Here is a 14,962-nt window from a genome sequence, read left to right as displayed (position 1 = left end):
ATTCTAATGAATAATCAAAGATAAGGATACAACATATCACTGTAAATTGGTCACTATAAAACATATCCAAATATATTATTATTTTCTTATAAAGTAAATTAAAAATTATCCATGAGATAATTATATAAAATGCTCTCCTTGTTTAGAGGTTCTATGTTTACTTCTAACTTGGTTGTTTAATTATATTCAAGGCGTTATTTATGGTATAATATTCTAAAGTTATTTTATTTTGAAAACCCATTGGTTTAAAAGGCTAGTCTCACTCCTTGTGTGGCTCTTTATTCTTATTTTTTGAATGTATGAATATATGAATTTTAATCTCTCTTTTTATTTTCTAAAGGGTTTGTTTTCTCTCCCATCTTACCTAATTAAAATACAAAATTTAGAATCTATTTTATTTCACACATAAATGGTCTCTATGGTGTTAAGATGAAGGCTATAAATTTCAACCATTCATTTGATATAAATACAAATAAGAATAGAAACAAATTTGAAAGACTATGAGTCGTATGTTTTCAAGTTAAACAACATAATTTATAGTTAAAATTTCAAACTTAATATAAAACCTTGAACTCTTTGTTTATTGGATAGCTATCCATTGAATGAACCAAATGTATTCTAGTACACAAACTATTATATTAATTTTTAAGAAGTATCTCAATTAGATCTAATTTATTTTAAACCTGAAAATAATTTATTGATAAGGAATATGTTAACTAAAGGAAACTTGAATTAAAAGGTAACTAGAGTTTTCAATATTAGTGTCAATACGTGGTGATGATGATGAAGTAGATGAGAATTATTTCAAAGGTTTTAGTAGTCTTATGAAGCTGTAGATAATTTTATTCATTCTTGTAGCATCTTTACATGAGAGATTTGATTGTGGGCTCCCAGGTTGGAATTTTGTTTGGCCCTTTTATGTTTTCTTTGCATTCTCTCTTTGCCCGTGTCATTTGGCCTCGATGTCATTATGGTGGTGTGGTGAATTTTTTAGATAGTGGAAATCTTTGGGAGTGTTTAATTTTGTAGATGATTGGAGTTCATCACTCTTTTTCCTTGACTCAGTAATTATTTGTTAATTTCTTATTGATGCTATGTTTCCTAACTCTATAGAATGCACTCACATGCTTGTCAATTTATATATTGTATTTTCCTTTGATGTCTTTGTGGTGGACATATGGTTTGTAGTTATTGTGTTGGGTTCTATGATTCTTTGTTGTGTTAGAGTCTTGATCTATACCCCTATCATGGGATCATTTGTCATGGTAGTGTTCCTCTATTTGGGGTTTTATATTGTTTGAGGCTTGGTGGGTTTAGTGTTGTAGATTTTTTTAATGACCTTGTTATCTTTATGGAGCTTCCTTGTATGTTGCAGATTTCATGATTTATTGGAAAGTTCATTCTGATGGAGGAATTTTATCTCCATGTTTTTGTGGGTATCCCTCCTTAAAATAAGAGGATGGATGATTTGATACATTAGTAAACATTTAGGGGTTAGAATTTATTGAACTTAAGATTGCTAACTATACTAGCAGTTTGATAACTACATAACAAATAGATAGTTACATGTCAATGTGTGATGACCACACCAACATTCCATCCCTTAATAAATTGATCCTAAACACATCAAATACAGCTTATCTTAGTTACCCCCCACCCCCCACTCCCCCCTCTTTGACACCCCACCCCCACACACACAAACATACACATATTTAAGGATTACATAGAAAAATGTGTTGAACACATTTTTTAACACATGTTTCAAATGAGAAATGAATTTTCAAAGTAGAAAAACTTGAACCATGCAAGGCTCCATTAAGTTTTCTTGTGCCCCTCAAAAAGGTGTAGCTTCAAGGTGTGTTTGTAATCTCTCATTTTGTAACAAAACATCTCGTATTATTTGAAAATTATCCCTAAGAGATTTGAATGATCTTTTCATTGTCTAGTGACCATAAAAGGGTATAATCCTTCATCATATAATCTGAAGCTCACTTGAAAACAACCCATCTTGAGCTTAATATCAAGTCCTAAACTCTTCTCCAAGATGAAGCTTGTAAAAAATATGTATTGTTTAAATTTTTTTAAATTAGAAATAAATAATAAATAGAAAATCCAAAAATGCTTGTGGTACAAAGCACCATCTGAAAGTGGGAAGCTAACAAGAGATGATGGAAGTTCCTCCATCCTCTAATGCTTCCAACCTCTATATATCAAGGTTAAAAGAAAAAAAAATTGAGATTGATAAGATAATTGTTAACGATAATTCAAGAAACATTTCCCTCTTCATTAGATTGTTATTTCAATTTACCTTTGAAAATGGCACTAGTCTAGTTCTGCAAATACCTGTTCTATAGCCTTTCTTTTTAACAATAAAAGCATTTGTTGACTCTTTTGTATTTAATGAACCATTTTTTAGTACTTTGAAAGTATAATGCCTTGTCTATCAGATAAACTTCTTTTATAATTTCCTTTGTGCTCTTTTTTTTGGCCTAAAGGGCTGAAATCATAGCTTCTACACTCTATGAAATGATTTGACCATAATAGAATCTCTATTGATCAAAAAAATTTGACACTTTTGGTTGAGAGTATAGACTTACAAATATTTTCCCAACATTAGAAATGAAATTCTTCACCAATATGATGCCTGTCTTCAATCAAGATTAACTAACGAATCCGTAGCCAAAAGCCAAACACACAATTAATGGTAGTGGGTGTGATGATAGATTTTAATAGACGAGACCAGAACAAATGCCTTCTTCCTGTACATCTCCTTCAAATCATGTAACTGACGAATTCCTATACATCTCCTTCAGAAAAGCAAAGTAATTAAGCTACATGAGTGTTACTGATTGTTTTTGTTGTTGGCTGTGAAAAATGAGCACGAAAATCTGATCGATAGGAAGTTGGAAAATGATTGTTTGTGACCTATCATTCAATATTTCATAAATTATGAGACATCTCCTGTAGTAAATGCCTATAAATATGACTAACTCTGATTTGTTGCTCACAATAATCATCTCACTCTTAGTAGTGCATCTTTAAGCCAGGAAAGGTTACAAATCTGCCAGACAAATGGCTTTTGTAAAGGCAGTTAGGGTTGCCATATTTTTGGCACTTTTAGTTACGCTAAGTGTTCTTGTGTTGGGTATGTTTATCTTTCTTTGGGCATCATTTTTTTGTGTTAGATTGCATGATATTTCCCACTGCAAATGTTGCATTTGAAACACTATTCTCATGTCTATATTTGTATAGAAGTCATCAACTCCTCGGTAAACAATTTTAGTAAACTGTTTTTGAACGAGTATAATGATTCTTTTGAGAGTATGCAGGAGAAGGAGGTGGTGATGTGGAATGTGAAAAGCTGCTAGTAGAGATGTGTGCTTTCTCTGTCTCATCGTTGGGAGCTCGATGTGTCCTCGAGAAGAAATACTCATCCACTCGTGAAGAATACCATTGCCAGGCAATACATTTTCTACGAATACTTCTCTTCTTTAAATTTGAAATGAAACCAGGCGTCTAATTTCTTTTTGTTGAATAATGAGTGGTGTATGTTAGTGTGCATTTCAGTCATCGGGCGTAATTGCAGAGGAGATGGTGGAATGGATTGAGAGCGAGGAATGCCTGCAAAGCTGTGGTTTGCAGAGAATGAGTGTGGGAATGTCAACTGATGGTCTCTTTGAACATTCTGATTTCACCTCTAAACTGTGCTCAGACAAGTGCCAAAACAGTTGTCCTAATATTGTCAATCTCTACCAAAATCTCGCAGTAGGAGAAAGTGGTCATAGTTAATTTCTTGTCTCTAAGCAGATCATTCAAACACATGTTAACAAGAATATAAATGCAGAAATATATTTACCTCATCTATGTGAGGCTTACAATACACAAGGCGGGCGAATGATGATGGGGACTGCTTCTGCGCCAACCGTTGGTGGACTGAAGAGCTCTTCCCTTACTAAAGCATTTGCACCAACCCCTGAATAAAGAGCATATGTAATACGTTGCAGGTTATGTTGTATTTAATCTACGTTGTCCTTTTCCATTATAGATTGTGTATGAGTTTAGAATCTCTCATACGGTAGGCGTTGTTATATCAGGCACTCTGGCTATGAACCATTTGTTGGAATATTAATTGCAGTTGACATTTGGCCTTGGAGCCAAATACCCACCGACTACCCTTGACAGATTGTAGAATAGACAGAAAACATGAATCTGGTAGATGAGTTTTTTTTGAAATTCTGAAAAGAGGGGAAAAACATTTTTGGTAGAAGACAAAAGGAATGTTCTGTTCCATTTGACTAGTAGAAGCAATGAGTTGAAGTTCAGCAGATTAGAGAGCGGTTGCAGAGCAAAGCAAAGTAGAAAGAAAGTGATCAGCATATCCAATCATTGCAGAGATAGAAGGAAGGTTGTTATGTGACTACAGTTGCACATACTTCTTTGTGTCATTCTGTAAGTTCGTAGTTTATTGCTTGATTCGACCTGTAAAGCAGTGATTGCTCTAGGTGTTATTGTATGTAGCCATTAGAGCTGCAAGTTAAAGTTTTTTTGAAATATTGAAGTTAAAGCTATCTCACAAGGTTTTTTGGTGCACTAGTGCACCTAGGAAGGTGCATTGGTGCACCTCCTAATGCCACATGAATCATTCTCTGAAAGAACTCTAATTTCTTGAGACCTAGGCTTCTCAGTTAGGACCTAGATAAAAGTAAGACACTAAATAAGAGCTTAAAAGAGTTCAAATCCTAGACTAGGGCTCTAACAGGCTAAAATATAAAGTAGGAGGTCCCCATTTCCGATCAGAAATGTGGCGTGCATTGTGGAACCACAACAATTATGAGGTATATCACCATGGAAGACATGTATAAGGTGACTTATTTTTAACATTTCACCATACTCAATCACTTTAGGAATAAGAAAAGAATTTATTTTCCTTACATGCTTTTGCATTCTATGGAGGATTGTGTTTGGAATGTGTGAAAAAAGAAAGACGGCAAGAGTTTCACCATATCTCATCATGCCTTAATCTTTTTCCTATTTAAGTTTTACAAAGGTCTTAATCCTCATATTCCTAGCCTAGTCCCTTCCCCACTAGATTACTAAGGTTACCTAGACTTTGTCTCCTTCTAAAACAACTCAGAATTATAAAGAGCCCTATGCCACTATTAGAAAGGTTAAAATGGAGAAAATGGAGGTTTCGGATTTGGAATGTACTAGAGATATCACTAGCAAGGGAACCCATAGGTATAGAAATATACTAAGAGAAAACAAGCCCTTTACCCCTCTTGAGAAGGTAAAAATGATTATTTCTAATTCTATGGAGAACTCTGGAAAGAAAGGAGGCCCTAGAACTATAAAAAAAATCACTTGGAGAAACTATGATGAATAGGATGATGAGGAGATAGCTAGTGAGGATAAAAATGAGGAGACTATTGAAGGGTGTTAGGATAGTCCTATGCCTTCTAGGGTGTTGGATTTCAAAACTAAGACCAAAACCCCTTGTTCTAGGAAAGAAGGCGATATGGGTGATCTGAGGATGGTTACCTCCCTCACTAGGATTTTAAACTTGGAACCTCAAAATCAAGGGATTGAGAATAATAAGGTCTAGGATGACAATCTCATGGGAGGTGGCAAGAAAAATGAGGATAAGACTATGCCATAGGCCATTTTCAGATCTCTTGATTAATCATAATTTTTCCAAGTTGGAGGAGTCCTTTACTAGCCTGATAAAAAAGAATGAGGATTGAGAGGATAATTTTCATACCATGTCCAATTTTTCTATTAGTATGATGCATTCTATTGTGACTACCCTCTATCTTTTTTAGGTTAAGTAGGTGGAGAGAAAGGAAACTAAAGACATGTAGACCACCCACTCATTGTATGGCTTCCTGATAGATGATTGGTTTTGGCTTGTACTCAAGAACCCAAATTTTTTTTAGCTTGTACTCGAGAACCTAAATAACCAAACAAAGGAGATTTAGCTCTTGATCCATTATCTTCTTTAAAAAAATTAAACGGGTTACTCTTTGGATCATGGGGTTTATATTGTTATCAATTACTAGACTCCTTTTATGCCCATAATCATGAAGAGGGAATTTTTTTAATATATAATTACGAAAAAAAATATCTAAAAGAAAAATAAATAACAACAAAGAGGAATGGGTTTAGGAAATTTATCTATTTTTAATAGCCAACTTAAGAATGTCCTATAACCAAATATTGCTATTAAATAGAAAACTTTTAAAATATCATGGTTTCACTCTCTACCATATCATACTACTAATAAATTAGTATTTCATTGTGTAATAACATGTTTAATGTCTCACAATGTACTAGGTACTATAATTCAATTCAACTCAAAATTACTAATTATCCTAGTAATAGATTCAAATATTAGTCATTCAAAGGATTTTGAAGCGAGAAATATTCTTTATGGTTGGGTGGTGAATGTTATGATGTTCTCAACTATGGTGCTCTTGCACGAAGGTTGCATATAAGACACAATTGTCAAATTATTTCATTTATATAGTACATGTACTTTATGTATTTGATTTGTTTGACCATTTGTTCTTATTCTAAGAAAATATTTGCTTAGTGTATTTATAGCCTTTGAAACTTGTGAGTTTAAAAATATTTGTTTTTGATTAAAAATTTAGGAATTGGTAGGCCCCTTGAACCGATTACAACAAAAAACTCCATACAAAATAACATCAAACAAAAGCTAAGCTAAGGAAATAAGCTTCCAGAGTTGGGCTCAAAGGTTTTTCAAAGGAACCTGAAACCTTCAAGGAATTTCAAAAGAATCCTAAACCTTCAAGGATTTTTTTAAGGATCGTTAATCTACCAAGCATGCTAAAACCACCATTCCTTCCCAACCAAAAAAATAACTAACAAACAAGTGCCCTTTAAAATTGATAACATGCCTCGCTACCACTACAAAGAAACTATAGAGACAATGCCCATAAAGAAATAGCATGTTGTCCTTCGATAACAACTAGAACAAAGAGAATGTCCAAAAGAAAAAAGCTATCCTCTAAATAGAACAACATAAAGAGAAGAAACCATAATAGATTGGTGCCCTAAAAATAGAGAACTAGAAACCCCACTGACACCAAACTAATACAATGAAGGGATGTTAACCCCCAAAACACTTTTCTCCCAAAGGGATCACCACTAGCTTTTGATCAAGAAATTGGAGAAACACAACCCTGCTTATGCAAAAATACCACCACCAAAAGTGTTCTCCATGTTGTAATGTAGAGCCTAATTAAGCTCAGAGGTTTTTTTAGCATAGTTTCCTCCAAATTATTTCTATGCAGATTTGAAGGCAATGCCTCCAAGATGGGGTCAAGGTTCTTAGGAAACAACTTTCTTTTATTAGATGAGTTATTCTAGCCCTAATTTTGTAAACAAAAAATCTTGTATAAAATGGCTTAGGGTTAGGGATTTCATAATGTATGATGATATTGTACCTTGTTGCAATGGTATTGAAGTATAAGAGATTGCAAATTTTAATCACTAGATAATAATAATATTAGACTTCTTGTTGGTGTAGGTAGCCCAAGGATTAGGTGAACCATGTTAAAGCCTTGTGTCTTTTGTTCTCTTCTTTGTGATTTATTATTTTTTGATATTGGTTTTACTTGTATGTAAATATTATTTATGTATATGGTTAATACTAATAAGTGGTATCAAAGCCACACTATTGCCATTTTATTAGCCTAGACTATCATCATTTATTTTAGGTAACCTCTATTGGAAGGTCACATGTTTGAGTGGGAGTCTCATGATTGAGTGGGAATGATGGAAAATGAGAGTAAGCTAAATGTTGAAAATTTTAATGGGAAAAACTTTTGATTATGGAAAATGCAAATGGGGGACTATCATTTTTAGAAGGATTCATGGTAGCCATTAGAAAGAAGATCCAAGAAATAGGAAACTTTGATAGATGAAGAGTAGGAAATTTTAGATTGAAAGGCACTTGGAAGTATTTGATTATGTTTGGAACCATCAGTGAAATTTAATATGATAAAAGAGAACACAATGGAAGATTTGATGCAAACCTTAGAGAAATTGTATGAAAATCCCTCTACTTCAAATAAGTTATTTTCAGTGAAGAGTTTATTTAATATGAAGATGGCAGAAGGTGGATATGTTGCACATCATTTAAAGGAGTTTAATATGATTACTAGTCAATTATCTTCTATGAATGTTAATTTTGATGAATAAATTAGAGCTCTCTTGACTTTTTTGTTCTTTGCTTGAAAGCTTGAATTGCTTGGTAATGGTTGTGATTAATGTTGTTTCTGGATGTAATACCCTAAAATTTTATGATGTGATTAGTGTTATTTTGAGTGAGGAAAATTGTAGGAAAGCCTCATGTAGATCTACATTAGGAAGTGTTTTGAACATAGAAAGAAGAGGGCGAATGATTGAGAGAAGAATTAATTCTGGAAATCATGGGAAATCAAGAGGAAAATCAAAGGGGAAGAGGTCTCAATCTAGATGACCAAGAGATTACTAGTAGTATGGGAAAGAAGGGTATAACAGGAAATATTTTTGAACTCAAAGGAACCATGAAGGAGACAAATAATATGGAAACAAGGAGGCAAATGCGGTAAGTAAAAAATCCAAAGGATGATTTTCTTCTTTCTTTAGAAAGTTTTGATGATTCTTGGGTTTTAGATTCCAAGGCTTCATTTCATGCTGCACCTCATAGAGGTTATTTTATTGGTTATGTCCAAGGGGATTTTGGCCTTGCTTATTTGAGGGATAATGAACCCTATCAAATTTTTGGAAAGGGAAAAGTTAAGATTAAGTTGCAAAATAAGAATTATTTGCTACTACATAAGGTAAGACATGTTCCAAGGAGGAGTAGGAATTTACTTTCAGCGGGGCAACTTAGTGATGAAGCTTTTGCATCTCCTTTAAATGATAAAAATTGGAAGGTTTCAAAGAATTTCCTTGTAGTAGAAAAAGGTGTGAAAGTGGGCACCTTATATCTTTGTACAAGTCATACAACTACTGTTGGAAATTTGATTGAAAAAGAGTACTATCAAATAGGGAGATTGTTGCAAAGAAGGAAGATTATTGATAGAGAATGTTTTCAATCATTATTTTGTCATTGATGTCAAACTTTCCATTTTATTGAATGACAATTGCTTATAAGATCCAAGTACTATCACTTAGCTGATTGATGAAGAGGATTTAATCAACAAGATGTAACAAAAGTACCTAAGGCAAAGGTTGAGTTATAGTTTTGTAATGAAGCGCAAGGATAAGTTAAGACAATGGTAAAATGATGTATTGATAATACACTTGAAGATACAAAGGTTGGCCATAATTAAAAACACTGAAAGAATAAGTTGCAACAAGGTTGTCTACAAAGCTTAATTAAGTTCATTAGTGAGTGCCAAGCAAGCTAGTTTGAGCCAAGTAAATTTTCAGTTAGTGCCAAGAAAATGTACAATCTAGTGTGTGTTGAATGATATAGAAGGAGATGAGCATATTTAGGTGTTGAAGAAACTTCAGGTGTCAAGCATCAGAAAAACTTAGTGGATGTTGAGCATCTGTAAAATGTAGTTGATGTCAAGTAACATAGTAGGTGTCGAGCACTAGAATTTCAATAGTATTGAGCTGCTGCATTATTTGAAAAGTCAAAGATTCACTAAATCTGAGCTGATGATGTTGTTACCTTGAATTTTTTGATTGAGATGGAGGATAAGGATGATGAGCTGGAGGCATAAAATTTTAGGTAAAACATTTTTGAGTGAATTCAAGAGGATTTTTCAAGTTGTTTCTAGAAGGAATAAGATATGGGTTAGATTCATTGAATCCTACCTAATCCATTCAAATTCAAATTAAAGGAGGGAAGAATCGAGTGGGAAAAATATTTTCTAGCCTTCTATTTAAGGAGTCATAGGCTAAGAAGCAAGAGCTGCTAGATGTGCCGAAATTGCAAAGTGGTTCAAGGGTGTCAAGGAGAAGACATCAAGAGGAGAAGAAGAATAGAGCATAGAGACTCTACTTCAATAAGTGGTCAAAAAGAAGATTGCACTGGTACATCGAGCATGAAGATTCAAGGAGACAAATCTTGAAAGGGGAACAAGCTGTTAGAAGCTTAAGAGATTAAAAGCCAGGCAAATTGAGAAGAGATGAATAGAAATCTAAAATTTGCAAGATAAGTTGTGAATTTTATCATATCAAAACCCTTGTTGTTACTCTCTAACAATTGTATTAGTTAGGGTAAAATCCTATGGACATAGGTTGTTTTAACAACCATTTGTAAATCCTTTAATAGGGTGGCATTCCAAGTGAATGTTCTAAAGTCCTCTAACTAGGCCCACTTCTAACAGGGTGGATAAATCCTTTAACCGAATCACATTTAATAGTGTGTTGTAGCCTTTAACATGGTAGACCTTTCATAGGGTATCACTTTAGAAGAGTGAGAATTGAGTAGAATTTTACCGGTGGTTTTTCTCAAATTGGGTTTTCACATAAATCACTATTTTATGTGTTGATTCTTCATGTGTTACTCTTACATGTTGATTTTCAGTAGCTTGCTAAGTAGAAAAGTTTAAGCTTGGATGAATGAATAGTTTAATGGGTACACTAAACTTAGTGAAAAAGTTTTATTATGATAGCTAGACCTTGAATAACTAATTCACACCCCTGCCCCCCCTCTTAGTTATTCTAAAGCTTTTCTAATAATTGGCATCAGATCCATCTACTAAATTAGTTTCAAGTTACTAGAAGTAGGAAGATCAAGATGTCCAAGAGAGAAGTTCGAAAGCTTAATAGAGATAACTTTTTTGCATGGAAAAGTCTAATGAAGCTACACCTTGGATCAATACATGATTATGAAAAAACTTCAATTGAAGTGGAATATGTAGATCATGTTGGAGTCCTTACTCCAGATGATTTAAACAAAAGGAAGGAGCACAATTAAGCAATGCTAGAGATTGACTCTGCCCTCAACTATGCTGAATTTGATGACATTAAGGGATGTGACTATGCATTCAATATGTGGAAAGCCCTAATAGATATCTATGAAGGAGGTCAAAATTTTCAAAGAGCAAAAGGAGAAAGCCTCAAAGGAAATTTTGATGACATGAAAATGGAGAAAGGTGAGAATACTGCTCAATATGCCTCTAGAATAAAGGAAGTGATAAGTGTAATAAGAAATTTGGGTGGTCATTTTGAAGATGATACTATTAGTAGCAAATACTTAAGAACCCTACTCCATATCTATGATGTTAGAGTCTCAGCCATATAAGAGTTAAGTTGTGTACCAGGGAACACACTAACCTTTAAAGGTATAGTGGGAATACTTACTGCATTTGAGTTGTCCAACTTTGATAACTATAGACCTAAGAATCTTGAATCTACTTTCAAGGCCAAGCTGACATTGAAAGATACTAAAGAGGTCAAATCAAAGAAGAAGAGTAGAAAAGGAAAACATACATCCAGTGAAAGCAACACAAATGAGGAAGATGTGGAAGAATTGGAAGCATTATTGGCTAAAAGATTTCACAGAGGCAAAGGTAAATTCAAAGGTAAGTTTCCTATCATTTGTTTTAATTGTAATGAAGTAGGACATATTGCTACAAGATGTACATAGAAGAAGAAATTCAAAGAATGACATAAGTACAAAAACAAAAGAGAAGATGATAGTAGAGATTACAAGGACAAAGGCAAAAGATGCTACATTATTGAAGAGAATGATGATGAAGTAGTCTATGTAGCCATGAAGGATGAACCAGATGAAGATGAGGCAACAACACTGGCAACTTGTGTGAACAAGAATGACAAGCAGATCATAGACAATGGATGCTCACATCACATGACAAGAGACAAAAGTAAGTTTATTACCTTTACTCAATATGTTGGAAATAGTGTTAGATCTCAAAATGATGCTCCATGTCAAATCAAAGGAAATGGTTCTATTAAACTTACAAAGAAAATCTCATGTGATAATTCATACTATGTTGAAGGATTGAACTATAATCTATTGAGTGTGTCACCACTAGGCAATATAGGTTGCAATGTAGAATTTGGAAACAAAATTGCCAAAATCTATGACACTGATGGAAATCTAATAGGAAAAGGTGAACAAACTAGGAGTAATCTATTTTACTTAGATGTGGAAGATGCAACCTATCTTATTGTAAAACTTGATGGTGTGTGGCTATGGCACAAAAGGTTATGTCATGTTAACTTTGACAATCTAATTAACATTAGCAAAAGGAAGAAAGTCAAAGGTTTGCCTAAGCTAAAGAAGCCTGAAAATATAATGTGCAAATAATGTCAACTAGGAAAGATGACCATGTCAAGTTTCAAGAGCAAAACCTAGATTTCCAAAGAAGTATTAGAGCTAGTCCATACAGACTTATGTGGCCCAATAGAAGTGCAAAGCTACCAAGGAGAGAGGCATATAATGATGTCTATGGATGACTACTCTAGGATGATGACTACCATTTTCTTAAAGAAAAAATTTGATGCATTTCAAGTGTTCAAGTGGTATTTGGCCAGAGTTGAGAAGGAAATAAGGAAGAGTTTGAGGTGCTTAAGATCAGACAGAGGAGGAGAGTTTACATCAAAAGAATTTGAAATATTTTGCAATGATAAAGGAATCAAGAGATAAACATTAGCACCAAGAACTCCACCTTAGAATGGCATTGCAGAAAGGAGGAAAAGATCAGTAATAGATTTTGCCAAAATATTGATGATGAAGAAGAATCTTGCTTTGAAGTACTGGAGAGAAGTAGTAAGTACTATTGTCTATACTTTGAATTGAGTATAAGTTAAGAAAGTTACAAATGGAACACCTTTTGAACTATGGTATGGTCACTCACCCAATGTAAAACATTTCAAAGTATTTGGTTGTAAATGTTATATTCTTAAAGATACTAGAAATGGCAAGTTTGATGCAACGAGTAATGAAGTCATATTCCTTGGATACTCCACTAGAAGTTGTAGACACCTAAATTTGATTACACTATTTTAGTAATCTTATTTAGTTATCTAAAAAGGCATTATTAATTAAATTTCTATTTAATTAATCCTTTGTCATCCCCTAGTTGATTAATTTAATTAATCATCTATAGTCCTAATTGATAAATCAAATAATCTATTATTTATCAATTAAATCCTATTCTTCTATCTAATTCCAAAAATCCCTATTTATTAAATAAATCTATTTGATAAATGAAATCCTCAAATTCAAAGACCCCTAACCTATCTCTAATCATCCATTTAGCCTAATCCACCCCATCCACCCATACTAACCAAGCTTAGCCAATAACACACCCACCCTCATTAATGCCATCCACTTGCACATCTCTAACATCCCTAATCTAAGCCTAAACCCAAGCCTAATCCACCCCCTAATGTTGTCACATTCCTTAAACAAGTTTAAGACTTTCCTAATCCAAACCAAAGTCTCCCCTCAAAAATCCCAACTACTAAGTCATGAGTGCTCTTACAAAACGTAAAAGACTCTTACAAGCCCACTCATGACTCTTACACCCATCTTCCACACTCTTCCCTCTTCCACACTCATTCCTCTTACATCCCTCTTACATACTCAACCCCACTCATCATGCCTTTAACCAACCCTTTACCCTACCCTCTCACACTCATCCTCCTTGTGACAAGTGTCACCTTACCATTGGTGCTAAACAAGCACAATCCATGTGCTCCCCTTTTAGTGCATCTTAGCCCTCCTTAAGCCTTCATCCATCCTTGCATCTAAGCCCTCCATGCCTCTACCCCTTAGCCTATAAATTGAATCTCATCCCAAGCCATTTCATCAACAATCTTTGAGCTAAAGTTACCATGCTATTTTGAGAACCAAAGCCATCAATCTTACCCTTATAATGCCAAATTGAGAGCTCACAAAGCTATCAATTTTCCATTACCCATCTCCATTGAAGCAGCTTTTGAGCATCTTGAGCATACATCCACAGCAAAAGGACACATCTATAGAATCAAGAAAGCATGGAGTGTTTTCTCTTGTGAGGTTTGCACTTCTTGTTTGCTTTCTTTGTCTAAGCATATATGTGAATTTAGTTTTTGGTTTGTGAATGTTTACTTTATTTGTTAATGTTCTTTGCATACTAAATCTTGCTCTACATTTTGGCACGCCCGGTGGGACCCCACTATGGGTCATTTAATCATCTATTTTTATCTAAATGTCATTTTTTCTAACCATCTAATGTTTGTTGTTGTTTGAGTGTGTTGTGAGGGTGTTTTTCTTATTTTTGTAGGTTAAAGAACGCACTTAGGAAGAAGAAATACCATCTAAAAAAAAAAATTCGCATTTTTCAACTTTTTTCATGCAGTTTTGGCGTCTGCAACCTGTTCTATCTGCGAAAATCCGCGTCTGCGCAAATCGACGTCTACAAAAATCCGCGTCTGCAACCTGTTCTGTCTGCGAAAATCCGCATCTGTGCAAATCGACGTCTGCAAAAATCCGCGTCTGCGCAAATCGACGTCTCCACCACCACCAATCCAAATCGTCGTCTGCGAAAATCCACATCTGCGCAAATTGGCGTCTCAGCTTATCACTTGTTTTCTGTGCCGCAAATCTATTCTGTCGTCTCCGAATACTAGCGTCTCTGTATTTTCGCGTCTTCATATTTTGGCGTCTCTGCTTGATAGACTATCGTCTGTGCCTTCTTATGTTGCATTTCTATTTTAAAATCTTTATTTCTGCACTTTTAGTGGTTCCGTAGGATTTAGACCATTTTAAACATTTTTACACGTAGAAAAAACAACAAAAAAAGTTTAAATTTTTTTTCCCATAGTTAAGCTCTCATTTTTGAAGATTTTGGCTAAGTAACTAAATTGCTTTTTTTTTGTCTCATTGCAGGTTGGAGCACATATGGAACCACTAACCATGTTTCTTGCAAGTTTTCATGTTGCTAAAAAAATGAACTTGAATGCTTAACCATTTGTCTTTGAATGC

The 14,962-nt window shown here is 34.2% G+C and overlaps 1 protein-coding gene across 1 annotated transcript; it reads left to right on the top strand.

The window, feature by feature from the left end:
- The first annotated feature begins 3,072 nt into the window (after window positions 1–3,072).
- On the top strand, window positions 3,073–3,789 carry LOC149550041 (uncharacterized). The gene is made up of 3 exons (XM_089794415.1): window positions 3,073–3,145; window positions 3,330–3,460; window positions 3,568–3,789. The coding sequence occupies exons 1-3, from the start codon at window positions 3,073–3,075 to the stop codon at window positions 3,787–3,789; spliced, it is 426 nt and encodes a 141-aa protein (XP_089650541.1).
- Window positions 3,790–14,962: the final 11,173 nt, after the last annotated feature.

Source organism: Cupressus sempervirens, chromosome 7 (assembly GCF_028749045.1).
Source record: "Cupressus sempervirens isolate cs-2001-9-10 chromosome 7, ASM2874904v1, whole genome shotgun sequence".
Taxonomy (NCBI): Eukaryota; Viridiplantae; Streptophyta; class Pinopsida; order Cupressales; family Cupressaceae; genus Cupressus; species Cupressus sempervirens.
This window is presented reverse-complemented; position numbering and strand designations above follow the sequence as displayed.